At 50.4% G+C, this 15,108-nt stretch overlaps 5 protein-coding genes across 5 annotated transcripts; 4 read left to right on the top strand and 1 right to left on the bottom strand.

The window, feature by feature from the left end:
• Nucleotides 1–375: 375 nt before the first annotated feature.
• F4807DRAFT_179257 (heterokaryon incompatibility protein-domain-containing protein) lies at nucleotides 376–3,137 on the top strand. The gene is made up of 2 exons (XM_047993554.1): nucleotides 376–779; nucleotides 844–3,137. Exons 1-2 carry the CDS (start codon nucleotides 605–607, stop codon nucleotides 3,069–3,071), a joined length of 2,403 nt encoding a protein of 800 aa, XP_047852004.1. The 5' UTR covers nucleotides 376–604; the 3' UTR covers nucleotides 3,072–3,137.
• A 405-nt stretch (nucleotides 3,138–3,542) lies between these two features.
• Nucleotides 3,543–5,633, top strand: F4807DRAFT_434742 (aldehyde dehydrogenase). Its single transcript, XM_047998829.1, has 3 exons — nucleotides 3,543–3,823; nucleotides 3,879–3,920; nucleotides 4,020–5,633. The coding sequence occupies exons 1-3, from the start codon at nucleotides 3,765–3,767 to the stop codon at nucleotides 5,470–5,472; spliced, it is 1,554 nt and encodes a 517-aa protein (XP_047852003.1). The 5' UTR covers nucleotides 3,543–3,764; the 3' UTR covers nucleotides 5,473–5,633.
• A 378-nt stretch (nucleotides 5,634–6,011) lies between these two features.
• On the bottom strand, nucleotides 6,012–8,507 carry F4807DRAFT_434741 (uncharacterized protein). Its single transcript, XM_047998828.1, has 2 exons — nucleotides 7,917–8,507; nucleotides 6,012–7,858 (listed from the first exon to the last, which is right to left on the bottom strand). The coding sequence occupies exons 1-2, from the start codon at nucleotides 8,391–8,393 to the stop codon at nucleotides 6,164–6,166; spliced, it is 2,172 nt and encodes a 723-aa protein (XP_047852002.1). The 5' UTR covers nucleotides 8,394–8,507; the 3' UTR covers nucleotides 6,012–6,163.
• An 871-nt stretch (nucleotides 8,508–9,378) lies between these two features.
• On the top strand, nucleotides 9,379–12,958 carry F4807DRAFT_462633 (bifunctional P-450:NADPH-P450 reductase; the record flags this gene model as incomplete). The annotated part of the gene is made up of 7 exons (XM_048001858.1): nucleotides 9,379–10,215; nucleotides 10,286–10,402; nucleotides 10,460–10,714; nucleotides 10,779–11,480; nucleotides 11,533–11,835; nucleotides 11,903–12,216; nucleotides 12,283–12,958. 7 exons carry the CDS (start codon nucleotides 9,379–9,381, stop codon nucleotides 12,956–12,958), a joined length of 3,204 nt encoding a protein of 1,067 aa, XP_047852001.1.
• Nucleotides 12,959–13,650: 692 nt separating this feature from the next.
• On the top strand, nucleotides 13,651–15,075 carry F4807DRAFT_179046 (carbohydrate esterase family 5 protein). The gene is made up of 3 exons (XM_047993553.1): nucleotides 13,651–14,164; nucleotides 14,218–14,442; nucleotides 14,514–15,075. Exons 1-3 carry the CDS (start codon nucleotides 13,941–13,943, stop codon nucleotides 14,992–14,994), a joined length of 930 nt encoding a protein of 309 aa, XP_047852000.1. The 5' UTR covers nucleotides 13,651–13,940; the 3' UTR covers nucleotides 14,995–15,075.
• Nucleotides 15,076–15,108: the final 33 nt, after the last annotated feature.

Below are 15,108 nucleotides of genomic sequence, written 5' to 3'. Positions count from 1 at the left end.
AAATGATGATCCAAGATTTACAAGATCAGACGATCAATATTGTTGATAATTGATAGCTCAATGCCAAGTCTTGAATTCTTGGATCCTGGCTTCTTGAGAAGACAAACTCACGATCTTTCTGGCAAATTTTAACGAAGCGCACAATTTGGAACTTACGGGCCAGGTCAAGTAGAGACTGGGCATCCCATCTGTTTTATTTACGAAGCAAATAAGTATGGTTATGTGTATCCCGACGGCACGATCCTTTAGGGCTGGCCTATCTGTCATGAGCCCACCTATTGGCGCCCAAGGCCATTGGATGGCCCTTGTTGAAGAATCCTGCCCCAATTCCTCACAATCGCTCCTCGTTTTGAAAGGGCTCTCCACCCTAATATCCGATCATGATGGTCTTATATCCGTCGCAAATGAACCAAATTTGCAGGGATTCAAAAGCCAACTCCTCACTGCGCTAACCCAATAATCCTCACGATGCATGATACCAAATTAGCATCAAATGCTGCCTGATTGTAACCGTGGGGAACCCCTCATAGGAGAAATCGAAGGAAATCCAGTGCAAACCTGAGTGAAGAATATGTACCTACCTAATTAGAGGAACTAGATCGAAATGACAAACCTTACTATTATTGAAGAAGGGCGGAGGTGGATCGCCTCTGTAAAAAGGTCGGACCGTCTTGAAGTCGGAGAATGCTGTCCTCGTCAAGCTTACATCGAGCTTCAAGTACCCAAACGGACAAGCTCGGTCACCAGGGTGACGATATCTACCGTATCGCACGATCAAGGTCTAATTTAACCAAAACATTTTCCTTGTCCGCTAAGAGTTGATTAACTGATTCCGTAACTTAGGTTGGAGCGACGAGTCAGCCAGATATGGTGGTACATATGAGGGCTCACAGACGTACTTCGACCTTGCCGTCGAAACACCGACATGCCATGAGCGGGTTGGATCTTTCATCTTCCAGAGGAACCTACACGCGCGGGGAGAGCCACATAGACACGAAAATGTCTGGGACGTGGAATCTGATGACAAAGCTCGATGTGCGTGGTTGCAAGTCGTGCAGGGGGGCGACACCATACGAATTTTCCCTATGGCACAGCTTCAGCTATGGACCAATTATGTGTATGAAGTCGAAATGAAGGTGGAAGGAGGGTTTAAAGACCAAGAAGACCACTTGCCAAATGAAGTTACACACCTGCAAGACTCGACCGGGGTAGATAGACTCGAGGTCTATAAACCCTTACAGGAGGCTCATCGACAGACTCGTGTTCTCTCGTTATACCCAGGAAAGTTTGAAGATCCCCTAGTCTGCAGTATTACGAACATATCACTGGATGACCCTAGCCATGATGCATACGAAGCCCTGTCATACTGCTGGGGTGATCTTCGTACGGAAGAGATTATTCAGATACGAGAATCGTTAGATAATTTCGAACGCCTCACGCACAATATGGCCATCACTTCGAACCTGTATGAAGCTCTGAAGCACTTGAGGCCTGAGAGCGGTCTGCCACGAAAGTTGTGGGTTGACGCAATCTGTATTGACCAAGCTAACTCCACAGAACGGTCTCACCAGGTCGCTTCAATGCCTTACATCTATGCAGAAGCTATTGGTGTAGTGGTATGGCTCGGAACCAGCGTCGATCTACCTATCAGGCGCAAATGCTTCTCGGCTTTGCAAAAAATACAAGAACGGTTTCAAACCGAGTATGATCAGTCGAGAACCTACAGCCCGGAGGAGAGAGAGCAGTTTGAGTTGAAGATAATCAACACTGAAATTCCTGACCTAATTATTTACACAATAGATTGGAACAAGTGTGGATTTGACTATTTCAAACGGACGTGGGTTCTTCAGGAAATTTCGAACTCGAGAACCGCAGTTTTCCGGTGCGGATTTGACGATGTGACCTGGCCGGTGGTTTCGTCGGCCATACGTTTTCTACAAACTGAAAGATTGGGCACGGCTCTTGTCAAAGCTGGGTCGCAGCCAGCTGGCGTTCTGAGGACTTCAATCGCGCCGTCCATATGGTTCAGTATCGTGCAACTCGGAGAGGAGAAACAAGGAGCTCAACTGAAGGCTGCAGAAGGCATCCTCGAGATACTTGTCAAAGCTCATAGCTTGAAAGCTACCGACCTTCGAGATAAATTGTTTGCGCTTCTCCAATTTAGTAAGGAGTCAAAAGATGCGATGCTATCCCCGTACGTCAGGGTAGACTACTCCAAATCACCTGTAAAGGTTTTTACAGACTTCGTTCGTTGGTGGATCTGCACGCACCGATCACTCAGAATCCTGTCAGCCATCCACACGATGAAATACCGGGGCTGGCAGCAGATGTATTGCGGAGAACCTCCGGATCTGGGAACATTGGAGTACCCTTCATGGTGTTTCTGGCCCGTGGGAGATGACAGGATGGCCAATTCTACCTTGGGGCTCTCTCTGGATGGCCCATATCAAGCCAGCGGATCAACTATACCAGATGTCGAGCTCATCAACTCGCCGGATACTTTGGTAAACCCACACATACTGCAGCTTACCGGTCATCGTTTAAGCACAATCTCCAAGATTGACCGATTTCCAATTTGGGAGTTCCCCGACCTGCCCATCGAGCTCAGGGATGCGTTTATGAAAGTGTTCGACCCTGCGAATTACGGAAGATTTGTATTACCCGGCCAGAGTTATCAGGATTCAGACGAAATAAAGGAGTCAGTCCGAAACTTCCTTACTAGGCACTACTTGTATCATTCTCACGGCTTTAAGGGGGAGACTCCTTACATCCCGTGTCTGAGCCCCAGTTTCTTCGTAGCTAAGGAACTTGGCGAAAAATGTTACGGGCTCTGCCCGCATAATGCGCGGCCTGGAGACATCGTCGTGGTTTTATACGGCGGGCCAGTTTTCTACTTGCTGAGAGAGGCTAAGCAAGATCCCGGCGATGGAGAAAACGATAACGGGGCAATTACGAGTGAAAAGAAGTATCAATTCGTGGGAGAGTGTTTCTTGTTCTCATATATGAATGGGCAAGCATTGGCCACAGTACAGGAAAAGGGGATCGAAAAGGAAATCTTCAGTCTAGTATAGACTATGCGAACCTATCAGCTTCGTACACATGATGGGAATACCCTCTACTGCTCTCTCTCTACCTATTGATTTAGTCTCTGAACCCCTGAATCAAGATGCTGGTGAGTTCACGAACTACTCATAGATATAGATAGCTTACAAGAATGCTAGGATAGTCATGAAAGCGATCTGACTTCTAACTTATACGCCAGAAATCCTATGTCTCCATATGCCCTTGGTAGATCGTGAAATGTTTTCTGGGAGGATAACGATTAATAACGGGTCTCTATGTTCTCTAAAGCCATTTAACTTGCTATATGGCTTTATTGTATATATATCATGCTTAACTTGAATATGAATGCAACTAACCCATACACCAATATAGAGGTCTGTGGATTAGCTAAGCTGATCCGAGTCCATCTGTTATTCGCAAGTACAAGATCTGTAGCTCTCGCTTTTCATTTATTCCACCAGAATAATTTGAAACGAGATAAGTAAGTTCGCAAATAGCTTCACCAAGACAGGAAGGTAATAACTTCGAAGCAGTATATGGAAGTCACATGATGACTCCGGACAAGTCCGACAAGCTTTATCGCCGGTGCGGAGCCCTGCGAGGGCAGACTAGTTCTTGAATTAACGGACATCCTAACTAAATAATCATTTATTCGTTTAACAATCCTTTTTATGTTAAAAAGATAGGTATCAGCAGTTGAAATGGCAGAAACATATCTAATGTGGGTGGCTGGCGAAGAGAAGCCGGGAGAAGAGGAGTTGTGAGTTCATGATATTTCGTTCGGTTTATCGCGCGGGACTAACGAGCAATCATAGGATACCAATAGAAGATCCAGCCATAGGGGAGATCTTTGCGCAGTGAGTCCACCTCAGACTCCGATCCATCTTTATACCAAAGGATGCACACATACAAGGTACCTAGCTGTAATCTAACAAAACCCCCTTCCCCCTCACCAGCTGCCACGCGGCCTCACCCACCGACGTCGAGCGCACCATCTCGCTCGCCCAACGCGCCTTCGAATCAGGCCTCTGGTCCCAATCCCCACGCCACCACCGCGCCGACGTACTGGACAAATGCGCCTCTCTCCTAACCGCAGCCCTGCCGGACCTAATCGCCCTCGAGGTGCGGCAGACGGGCCGCGCGGTGCGCGAGATGAAGGCGCAGGTGCCGTCGCTCGTGCGCTGGTTCAAGTACTACGCCTCGCTGCTGCGCGTCGAAGAACAGCCCGTGCTCCCCACCACGGGGAAACTGCATAATTTCCTGCGGCGCGCGCCGCTGGGCGTCGTGGTGCAGATCACGCCGTTCAATCACCCGCTGTTGATCGCGGTGAAGAAACTGGCGCCTGCGCTGGCGGCGGGGAATAGCGTGGTCGTCAAGCCGAGCGAGTTGACGCCGCTGTCGACGTTGGTCCTGGGAAGGATTCTGAAGGAGGCCGGGATTCCGGATGGTGTGTTTAGCGTGTTGCCTGGGTACGGGCGGACGACGGGCGAGGCGCTCGTGCGGAATCCGTTGGTGAGGAAGGTGGATGTTACGGGAGGCACGACGGCGGGGCGCGCGATCGGCGGGATCGTGGGGGCGAATTTGGCGAGGTATACGGCCGAGTTGGGGGGCAAGGCGCCGCTGATCGTGTTTGAGACGGCGGACGTGCAGCTTGCTGTTAACGGGATCGCGTTTGGGAGTTTTATCGCGAGTGGACAGACTTGTATCGCGAGCACGAGGATTATTGTCGATGAGAAGATATTGCCGCAGTTGCTGGAGTCGTTGAAGGTGAAGACGGAATTCATCACGCAACGTATGGGCGCTCCGAGTAACATGGAGTCCTCCATGGGGCCATTGATTTCAGCAAAACAGCTTGGGAATGTTGAGGCGTTGGTCGACGAGGCCCTTAATAGTGGAAAAGCCAAGGCTGTAGTAGGGGGGCGTAGGATGCAAGGCGTTAGCTCTCTCGACGGAACTGATTTCTCGAAAGGGTACTTTTACCAGCCCACCATCCTTGTCTCAAGCGAGGAAAAGAGCATTCTCACAACACGTATCTGGCGCGAGGAAGCATTTGGACCCGTTATCGTGGTAGTCCCTTTCAAAACAGAAGAGGAGGCCATAGAGCTAGCCAACGACAGCGAGTTCGGTCTCGGAGCCGGAATCTGGACCCAAGACCTAGCACAAGCTTTTCGTGTCTCGGAACAGATCGACGCAGGAATAACTTGGGTGAATACACATCATCGAAACGACCCGAGTAGTCCATGGGGTGGGGCCAAAACTTCGAGCGGTGTCGGCAGCGAAAATGGCATCGACGCGTACAACGCATACACGACAACTAAGAGCACTATTATCAATTATGCTTCGACTGAAGAGTCATTGGCTGCGGATGATTGGTTTAAAGTCGGAGCTGGTTCTGTAAGATATGGTTGAGGATTATTGTACTGGATACGTATAGGTACTCACCAGGTAGTCATAGGAGAAAAGGAGACCCGACGTTCAAAAAGTGTCAGTGTCAGAAGCTTCCTCCATGAGAGCTGGTAGCCAGAGGTATCGGGAGTCGGCCTGTACAAAGCCGCCCTGTTGGCAGCTAGCCTTTAGCTATAGACAAAGGAAGGTTTATGTATGTATACCGCGTTCCCTGGAAGGGGTTAGTTAGAGCTCTTCGCGCAACAACGTCGTTCTTCCCTAGCTTCTTAGTTCCGCCTCGTGACAGTCAGAAGTAATAAGTAAGCTAATAAAATGACGAACCTACTAGAATTCTGATATACTCTATGTGTATCTCAGCTACGATTTTCCTGATAGATATATTCACGGAATTGATTCGGCTTTATCAGAACTTACCCCTGAGACTCTGGGCAAACGCCAGGTCTTGCGAACCTCCTAGGTAGCTTTCCTAACCTTATGAAGAACTACTGTATGGAATTTTGCTTGACGAAATATTCAAAAGAGATGATCACTTGAGGTGAACTTCAATATTCATTTTGTTTGCGGAATACAATGCTAGGTACCCAAGCAAAGTTGAAGAGCGCGATAAGGAGGACATGTGGTAGCGGGTGAAAACATAGATTGTTCTCGTTGATAAAATCACGACGATGTACTGACCATGTCGCGAGATATTGCTTCAATAACCTATATTAGTATCCCATTCTATACCAGCAAATCCCATCGACCAAAATTCACTGGCAGCCAAAAGCCTTTCATCCCTTAAGCTAGGAGGATCGTCCCAAGAAACCGTTCTCGTGCCGGCCATCTCCTCAAAAATGCTTATGGCCTCAGCTAGTACTTCCCTGCCCTTCACATCCATGGCTTGTTCAGCCGGCTTGCCTTCCATCGCTGCCTCGATCCCGGCGAGGTTTACGTTTACCCAGACGATATCTTTCGCGTTATGATGGCCGGCATAGATTCGTTTCTTCGTCAACTTTGCTGCTTCTCGGAGCAACGTGATTAGCTCGATGCTGTGGGCCCTGCTACAACTGTGCGTCTGACAGAACGGTACTACGCTCATCCACGGGGAAGTATCATGCGCTTGACGTAGCAATGCCGCTAGGTCTGCTGCGATGACCGTAAAGCACTTCCACGGTATCGACCGAAAGGGGCCACCACCGCAGAGGAAGAGACGATCGATATCGCCGCAGTGCTCTTCGAAAGGGAGGATTTTATTCATAGTTGCTATGAGGGGCTCCTGAAGAGAAGATGTGAGCGGGAGGAAGGAAGTCACAAATCTCAGTGCGGTGTCCACACAAAGGGTCCGAGAGCAGTAAAACTGGGCAGGATCTTTTAAAGCCCGTGGCATATACGGTATATGGAGAGCAAAGATGTAGCGTGCAAATACGAACTCGCAGTACCGCTGCTGGAACTTGGAGGGCTGCGGACTTAGTGAGTATAAGTATTTCACTACGGAGCGATATGCGTTCATCAGCTCGGAGCTAAGCCTCTGGGTCTCTTCGTGAGAATGATTAGCTTTTACGCAGTTGACATACTTGGCGACAGATAATCGTATGGCGTGGGTGCGACCTAAGGCAATCTGAATTGATGTATCAGTGTATTCCGTCAGATCGTGTGGCACAATCTTGCCGTCGCAATCGATATCCAACTCATCATCATTCAAGTTCAACGGCAGAGAGCAGTCGAAGTCGTCAGACGAGATCATTGGCGGGCCGCCCGCATCAATGCTAGAATCTAACACGAGCTCGAGGATCGTCGCCCATAGACGCCGTCTTACGTCGATTTCTGAACCAGGTATATTCAACAACCTTGCCGGGTCGCGATGCAAACCATCAGCCATAGCAGCCCGGACCAAAGCGCCAGAGCTGGCCCAGACCTGATGTTCTGGCAGATGCTGGGAAGTCTGTCTGGCCAGCTGCAACAAACACATTGTTTGAATGTCGAAGACTGTCGAGCGAAGCTTCCCTGACGCCGCGAGCCAGTGTTCTGCTTCCCGTACCCATTGTAGTGCTTGCGGACGGAACGAGAACGCTTCGTCGTAGAAACAAGCACCGATGGCAAGGCAAAGTTGCAGCTGTACTACGTGTGCCGAACTTACTAGGCCAGAGTTCTCCCACAAGGAGTTGTAGGCGCGCCTAGTTGTAGGAACGTGGATGATCCTGTAGACTGATTCAAATGTACGCAGGTAGGCATCGATGAGTTTATCCGCCACACTCCTGGCCGGCAAGAATTGGCCGTACTGCCCTTGCGTCCACGGGAGAATCCGTCTGGCTTTGATTGACCTAGCGAGCAATTTGCAGGTCATTATGTCTTTCCAGATTCTCCCTTGCCTTTTCGCCTGCTCGTCGAGCCAATCTAAAGCATGGGGTGACTGCTCGATATATTAATAAGGGGGGCTCAATCCTAGACCCTACACTCAGCATACTTACCAACGTAGAGCAGAACAGCCAATGAGTCGGAGAGACGTAGCGCTTTTTTACTATCAAACCGCTTATTGGATATGTATCCATATACGGGGATATGTTAGAAGTCGTACGAAGACCGGAGATATGTGGTTGGCGGTCCATCGGGCTTTCATCATGGTTGACATGAGACGGCCTCCGCGGCTCCCTTGCGAAAGTGCTGCCAATATGCGGCACAGAGGCTGCATTAGCTGAGTCAATTTCACTTCCTGGAGGGACCGTGATCGCTAAGGCGCCCAGAGCGGACGACTGCCACAACTCGCGTGGTGGTAGTTCATCATGTCCGACTCTATGTTCGTCAACGCCGCTATTCGCAACGCTGCTCGGTGATCTAGCCGCAACCTCTCCTCTTCTCGGCTCGCTACGAAGCGAAGGAAGCGGTGTGGCACTGGTAAGGCCACCTTGATTCCGTGGATAAGTACATGTTTTGCTTCTCGATCGCATACAGTTGCTACAGGGGCGTTGATGATCACACCGAAGCTTTTTCCTTCGGCATGGCAAACAAGCAAGCTGTCGTCGGGGTTGCGGATTTAATCGGGGAGATTGCAGAGGTGGATCCATTATACCCGACTATCACCAGTAATATTGCGACTTTTCCGATGTGAGCCAAATTTTGGAGTATGAACCGCTCAGAGGCGCCAGACGGGACGGAGTCCGAAAAACACGCGAATTTAAACCAGATACAGGATAGCATTTCTCATCTAATAGGTAAATAGGCATCTGTAATTCTTAAATGGTGGCTGGACTGGGCTGACTCAGTCAACATCCAACAATCCTACCTACCCCTTACCCCCTGCCGTACCCACACCCGACCCCGATCCCGACCCCGATCCCGTGCTTATATTAAAAAGGGGTTACATAATTGATGTTGTTCCGCACAGCCATGTCGTTAACAGAATGTAAAAGGACATATATTAGCGAGTACATCAGTCGCACATAGAAATCGTAGCGATTGCATGTACCCGAGTAACCCTGTCCCGGCACCTCACCCGACTACTCGGGTACGTATGCGTTTTAGTCCCGGTTATACGATCACTGCAGCCCCGAAGCGGAGATGGTGAATTGTTATACGTTGGTTTGGCGGCACAAAGTCCCCGAGCTGAAGAGCGGATGGATTTTAGCCCCGGCCATGCCATACATCGGCATTGAGCGGTCGCAGTAGCGCCCGATCGCTGACGCGGAGAACAAGAAGTGTCAGTGAACAAGCTCCATCGTATGTTATCATATATATACGTAGGAGGTCTACCCGAGGAAATTTGTAGAAATCAAAGACGTAGCAACTTATCTACCATAACACCACAGTCCTTGGGTCGTGATTTACACAGCGGAAGTCAACTTCGACACGACCTGCATATTGTGATAATATCTGAAATCGCTGAAACTAACCCTCCACACAGTATTCGACTTCGGTGGTACTTAGAACTGCAATATGACGCCTGTCCCAATCCCTCAGCCGCCGGGGCTTCCATTCATCGGCAACATCGCCGACATCGACGCCGTACGGAGCATCGAGTCTTTCAAAGCCTTAGCGAACAAGTACGGTGAAATTTACCGACTAAATGTTCCAGGGGCAAGCCTAGTAGTTGCCACCACGCATGAATTAGTCGACGATGCTTGCGACGAGAAGAGATTCAAGAAGGTGCCGAATAACGTCTTGCAACAAATCAGGGCGGGCCTTGGCGATGGATTGTTCACGGCATATATCGAGTCGCCCAGCTGGGGCATCGCTCACCGCGTCTTGATGCCGGCTTTTGGGCCGATGGGAATCCGCGACATGTTCGATGAAATGAAGGACGTCGGTACGCAGCTAGCCCTGAAATGGGCGAGACATGGACCTCATAAGAGAATCCTCGCCGCGCAAGATTTCACGCGGCTAACTCTCGATACGATTGCTCTATGTTCTATGGGATACCGATTCAATAGCTTCTACTCCGAGCAGATGCACCCCTTCCCCGACGCCATGACCGAATTTCTGCTCGAGAGCGGACGGAGAACTCAACGTTTACCCTTGCCGGGGATCTTCTACAAAACTCAGGATGCCCAGTTCCAGGCCCAGATCGACGTCATGAGAGAGACGGCCGAGGAAGTTCTGAAGGAACGTGTCGCGGACGTGGGTAACCAACGGAAGGATCTTCTCGCCGCTATGTTGAAGGGACGAGATCCGGTGACGGGGGAGAAGATGAGTGACCAATCCATCATCGACAACCTCATCACTTTCTTAGTCGCGGGGCACGAGACTACTTCCGGAATGTTGTCCTATGCTATGGTGAATTACTCCTCAATTTGTCATTATCACTTACCGCTACATCACCTGCTAACATTTCGTCGTGCCATAGTACCGACTTATAGCGAACCCCGACGAATATCGAAAGGTACAGCGAGAGGTTGACGAAGTGGTAGGCAAGGGCCCCATAACGGCAAACCATATGTCAAAGCTCCCGTATATCTCTGCGGTTTGTAAACCCTTTCCAGGCTATGAAGTCTTGTAAACCGGAAGCTGATTATTACAGGTTCTCCGAGAAGCGCTGCGTCTGGATTCGCCTATTCCGATTTTCGGGGTCTGTCCCCTCGAGGATAATACATTGCTCGCAGGGAAATATCCGGTGCACAAAGGGGAATTCGTCCAATGTTTACTTTCCACATCGCATCTTGATCCGAAAGTATTCGAGGACCCTTTGGTCTTCAAACCGGAGAGGATGCTCGATGAGAATTTTAACAAGCTGCCGAAGAACGCGTGGAAACCATTTGGCAACGGCGTTAGAGCGGTAAGCAACAGTCCCCTTCGGCATGAGACTATACGATGATTAGACATTATCTAATCGAAAATAGTGTATCGGTCGGCCATTTGCATGGCAAGAAGCCGTGCTTGTCATGGCGATCCTCTTCCAGAACTTCAACTTCGTCTTAGCTGATGCAGATTACAAGTTAGTCCACAACCAGACACTGACCATGAAGCCCGATAACTTCTACATGAGGGCCATACTGCGCGACGGCTTAGACCCTGTTCAGCTCGAACATCGACTTGCCGGAACGGAGGTACCATTGAGCAAGTTGAAAATCTCTTCGGGCGATGTCACCCCTACTAGCAACGGCGTCCGAGGTCAACATATGACGGTCTTGTACGGCTCGAATAGCGGGACCTGCGAAAACCTGGCGCAGCGCTTGGCCATGGACGCGGTATCGCACGGGTACGAGGTAACTACCCTCGACTGCATGGACGCTGCCGTCGAAAGGCTTCCCAAAGACCAACCCATCGTCGTCATAACTGCAAGTTACGAAGGGCAACCCCCGGACAATGCGGCCCACTTCGTTTCCTGGATCAGCAGCATGGAAGATAAGCAAGCGCTGCGCGGTTCGTCGTACGCGGTCTTCGGGTGCGGTCATCACGACTGGGCGCAGACGTTCCACCGGATCCCGAAATTGGTTGATACGAAACTGGAAGAGCTCGGCGCGACGAGGATCGCGGATCTAGGTGTTGCTAATGCTGCTAAGGAGGATATGTTTGTTTCGTTTGAAGCTTGGGAAGACGATGTAAGCAAATCAACCAGATATCCCATTATTTCCTAAGCGCTGATTGTTATAGGTGTTCTGGCCAGCCTTAGACGCCTTGCGGGCTAAAGAAGGGGGCGAATCGCTACAGGAAATGAAACATGCGCCTTTGAAGGTAGAAGTATCGAAATTGCGCTCGTCCATGCAAAAGAACGACGTAGAAGAAGGCAAAGTCGTGGTAACGCGAGTACTCACCGCGGACGGGGAACCCATTAAGAGACACATCGATATCCAGCTTCCTCCCGGTACTAGTTATAGGCCTGGAGATTACCTGACGGTTCTCCCCGTCAACCCCAAGAACACCGTTCAACGAACTATGCGCCGATTTGGATTATCGGTATGTAATCCCTTTCCCAATTATGCGAACCTCGAACTTACCAGTTGACCTCATTGCCTCACTCTAGTGGGATACAACCGTGAAAATCAACGGCGCCGGCACGAGACTGCCAACCAACGAGCTCGTCCCCGCCCACAGCATCCTAAGCGGCTTCGTCGAGCTCGCGCAGCCCGCGACCCGGCGAAACGTCCTCGCGTTAGCAGACATAGCTACTAGCGAGGCCGACCGCGACGCGTTAAAGAACTTAGCCTCCGAAAGCTACGACGCCGAGATCATCGCAAAGCGGGTATCAATCCTAGACCTGCTCGAAACATACCCCTCTATCGACCTACCACTCGGAAATTTCCTAACAATGCTACCGCAGATGCGCGTCCGGCAGTAGTAAGTTCTTGCCTACCACCCAACTCGAACCCACGGGACTTCTAACCCACCTAACCCCCATTCTAGTTCCATAGCCTCCTCGCCCCTCGCCGACCCACAAATAGCATCAATATCCTTCTCCCTAATCACAGGACGCGCGAACTCGGGCCGCGGCTCGTACTCCGGCGTCGCGAGCACATACCTCGACGGCCTCGAAGCAGGAGACCGCCTGCGCGTCTCGGTGCGCCCCGCGCACGCGGCCTTCCACCTCCCGCCCACGCCCGAGCAGACGCCGCTGATCCTCGTCGCGGCGGGGACCGGGATAGCGCCATTCCGGGGCTTCGTGCAGGACCGCGCGGCGATGGTGCGGGCGGGGCGCAAGGTGGCGCCTGCGGTTTTGTACCATGGATGTCGGGAGGCGGGACGGGATGACTTGTACGCGGAGGAGTTGGCGGAGTGGGAGGAGCTTGGCGCTGTGGTTGTGAAACGGGCTTTTAGCCGGCGGCCGGAGGAGTCGGGTGGTGCGAAGTACGTCCAGGATCTGTTGTGGGTTGACCGGGAGCGTTTCCTGGATATGTGGCGGAGGGGCGCGCAGCTTTACGTGTGCGGTTCGAGGAAGATGAGTAAGGGGGTTGAGAAGGTGGTTAAGAGTATAAGGCAGGAAAATGCGAAGGCGAGGGGTGAGCGGCTTAGTGATGAGGATGCGCAGAAGTGGTGGGATGAGTCGAGGAATGTTCGGTATGCTACTGATGTGTTTGATTAAGGTGGTGTGAATATTTACCTGTAATACCTACCTAGGTACCTACATAAACAGTCATGGCTGGTTTGCTTGGGATATAGAATGGTAATTAGTAAAATATAGTACAGGGCGTTAGGGTTCTCGACTCAGTTTCATGATGATTTACAACAAGATAGATGCGTATATCTACCTACGCCGTGTTTGTCGGAACTTTGGAAAGCTTCCACCAACAAAATCAGGTAGGGTATTCGGTTCGTGAATGTTGGTGTGCTCTTTCATTAAGACTTACGTAACGTGTTTACCGAAGTAAATATATCTGAATATTCCGTCAGTGGACATGGAAGGTTCTGAGTAAGAAAATAATACCCTTATTTCAAGGGTGATTCATGTCCTCTCCTTCACCCACTACCTAGGCTGTTAGTAGATGATCAACGTGAAGCAAGCCATAGTTAAACTCATATACCTGAACAATTAGTCGTATAAGAACCAACATTGATTGATGCTATTAAAAGACTTGGATCGACTGTTGGTTCAGATATGCGAGCAGATAATTGAAGGAACCAGGTGTCCGGGTTTGCGAAAAGGGTAGAATACCGGGGATATCAATCGGTGAGCGCGAAACGGCCTACTTAAGGATTGCACGACCTGTGGGAATATATGGTTCTCAATAGGTAACTCATGTATTTGTTTAGGAAGGTGTTTCTGGTTGAGGACCCACTTACAGCGGCGTTGAGTGCGGCGAGGGATCCGGCTCCCTGACTTGATTGTTTAATAAAGTGCTGTGAGGTCATTGGACAGAACGCGAAGTTCCACGGAACCTCTAGCATGGGAACCCATACGATGTCGTCCGCCACAGATCGAATTGGTAAGTATATAACCAACGTAGGTATGTATGTCAGTAAGACAATCCAGATCCTACATCTCTTTGATAGTTAGAGCAAGTACGGGTAAATTCTAACTCAACTTGTGCTGTTCCTATTCATCATACCGCCGAAGTCACACCACGATGTCGTCCATAACGATGAGTGCGCTTTCGAGATGCGCCGTCTTGTCCGGCTTAGCTACCTCCTTGTATCTTTCCATGGTGTCGCCCGCATCCGCCGCGGCCATCTTACACAGTCGCGATCCAGCAAGTTCCGCCAATGACTGGGATCCCGTACTTAATGGGGATTCGGGGGCAGAATGTGCCGACCTTGCCGTCATCTTCGCTCGAGGAACTTTCGATGATGGGTAAGACTAGCAAGCCACAGCAGTGTCTAACTGTGCTAACAAAGACGAATCAGAAACCTTGGGCCTTGGGTCGGTGGCCCATTTCATGACGCACTAGTCAGCCAGGCATCAGGTATCAAGATCGCGATGCAAGGCGTCAGTCCCAGCGATTACCCGGCCGATCTAGCCGGCTATGTCGATGAAGGCGGATCGGACAGTTGTGGGAAAAGTCTGGGGTCGGCCGTGCAGACGTACAATTCTCATTGCCCGAATTCCAAGATTGCCATTTGGGGGTGGAGGCAAGTTAAACTCATCATTTATTCAACTTTCATCTCCGAAAACCATCATTAACGTTCATTCTTAATAATAGTCAAGGCGCGCTGTGTGCCCACAAATCGCTGGGTGAGCTCGGCAACGCGGCTGGCAGCGTCATCGCATTAGGAGTCTTCGGCGACCCAGTTGGTATTTGGCAGGATACCGTTGACTATCCGGCAGTACCGTCGAGTACCAAACTGCTATCGTACTGTGAGAAGACGACACCCGATCCTCTATGCACCAGTGTCACGGAGGACTTCCCGAAGGACCCTATCGGGTTTATCAACAGGCTCGTGGACATGTTCAAGCAAGCGGACACGACGCATATGAACGATACTCAGAAGAAGGCACTCGCGAGCCTGATTACCGAGCTCCCAAAGCAAGCTAAAGACCAGCTCTCTCAACTTGCAAAGGATATCGTGTCGGGTCATCTAAGACGCTGGATGCTAACGCCGCAACACTTTTGGTATGGCAATGACGGCACGGTCAACACGGCTGTCAGCGACTTGATCGGCGTATACCAGGGTAAGAAATAGGGTTATTGGCCGTGAATCCATAGAACATAAAATATGGATTATAGTATGGAGTAATTAATGAAATACCGGATCGGACTGTTTGCATTATTCTTAATCAATTTCTCCGACACGGCA

Source organism: Annulohypoxylon truncatum (assembly GCF_022578515.1).
Source record: "Annulohypoxylon truncatum strain CBS 140777 unplaced genomic scaffold F4807scaffold_27, whole genome shotgun sequence".
NCBI classification, from domain to species: domain Eukaryota; kingdom Fungi; phylum Ascomycota; class Sordariomycetes; order Xylariales; family Hypoxylaceae; genus Annulohypoxylon; species Annulohypoxylon truncatum.
Note: the sequence above shows the minus strand (reverse complement) of the source record. Positions and strands in the feature narration are given on the sequence as shown.

Bases quoted from the DNA above. Each gene is read 5' to 3' on its own strand.
- F4807DRAFT_434741 (XM_047998828.1), bottom strand. From the start codon at position 8,393: ATGCGATCGAGAAGCAAAACATGTACTTATCCACGGAATCAAGGTGGC. The intron at 7,859-7,916 runs GTAAGTATGCTG...TATATCGAGCAG, and splicing joins GGCTGTTCTGCTCTACGTTG to TCACCCCATGCTTTAGATTG.
- F4807DRAFT_434742 (XM_047998829.1), top strand. From the start codon at position 3,765: ATGGCAGAAACATATCTAATGTGGGTGGCTGGCGAAGAGAAGCCGGGA. The intron at 3,824-3,878 runs GTGAGTTCATGA...GAGCAATCATAG, and splicing joins AAGCCGGGAGAAGAGGAGTT to GATACCAATAGAAGATCCAG. The intron at 3,921-4,019 runs GTGAGTCCACCT...CCCCCTCACCAG, and splicing joins ATAGGGGAGATCTTTGCGCA to CTGCCACGCGGCCTCACCCA.
- F4807DRAFT_179046 (XM_047993553.1), top strand. From the start codon at position 13,941: ATGTCGTCCATAACGATGAGTGCGCTTTCGAGATGCGCCGTCTTGTCC. The intron at 14,165-14,217 runs GTAAGACTAGCA...AAGACGAATCAG, and splicing joins CGAGGAACTTTCGATGATGG to AAACCTTGGGCCTTGGGTCG. The intron at 14,443-14,513 runs GCAAGTTAAACT...TCTTAATAATAG, and splicing joins ATTGCCATTTGGGGGTGGAG to TCAAGGCGCGCTGTGTGCCC.
- F4807DRAFT_179257 (XM_047993554.1), top strand. From the start codon at position 605: ATGACAAACCTTACTATTATTGAAGAAGGGCGGAGGTGGATCGCCTCT. The intron at 780-843 runs GTCTAATTTAAC...TCCGTAACTTAG, and splicing joins TACCGTATCGCACGATCAAG to GTTGGAGCGACGAGTCAGCC.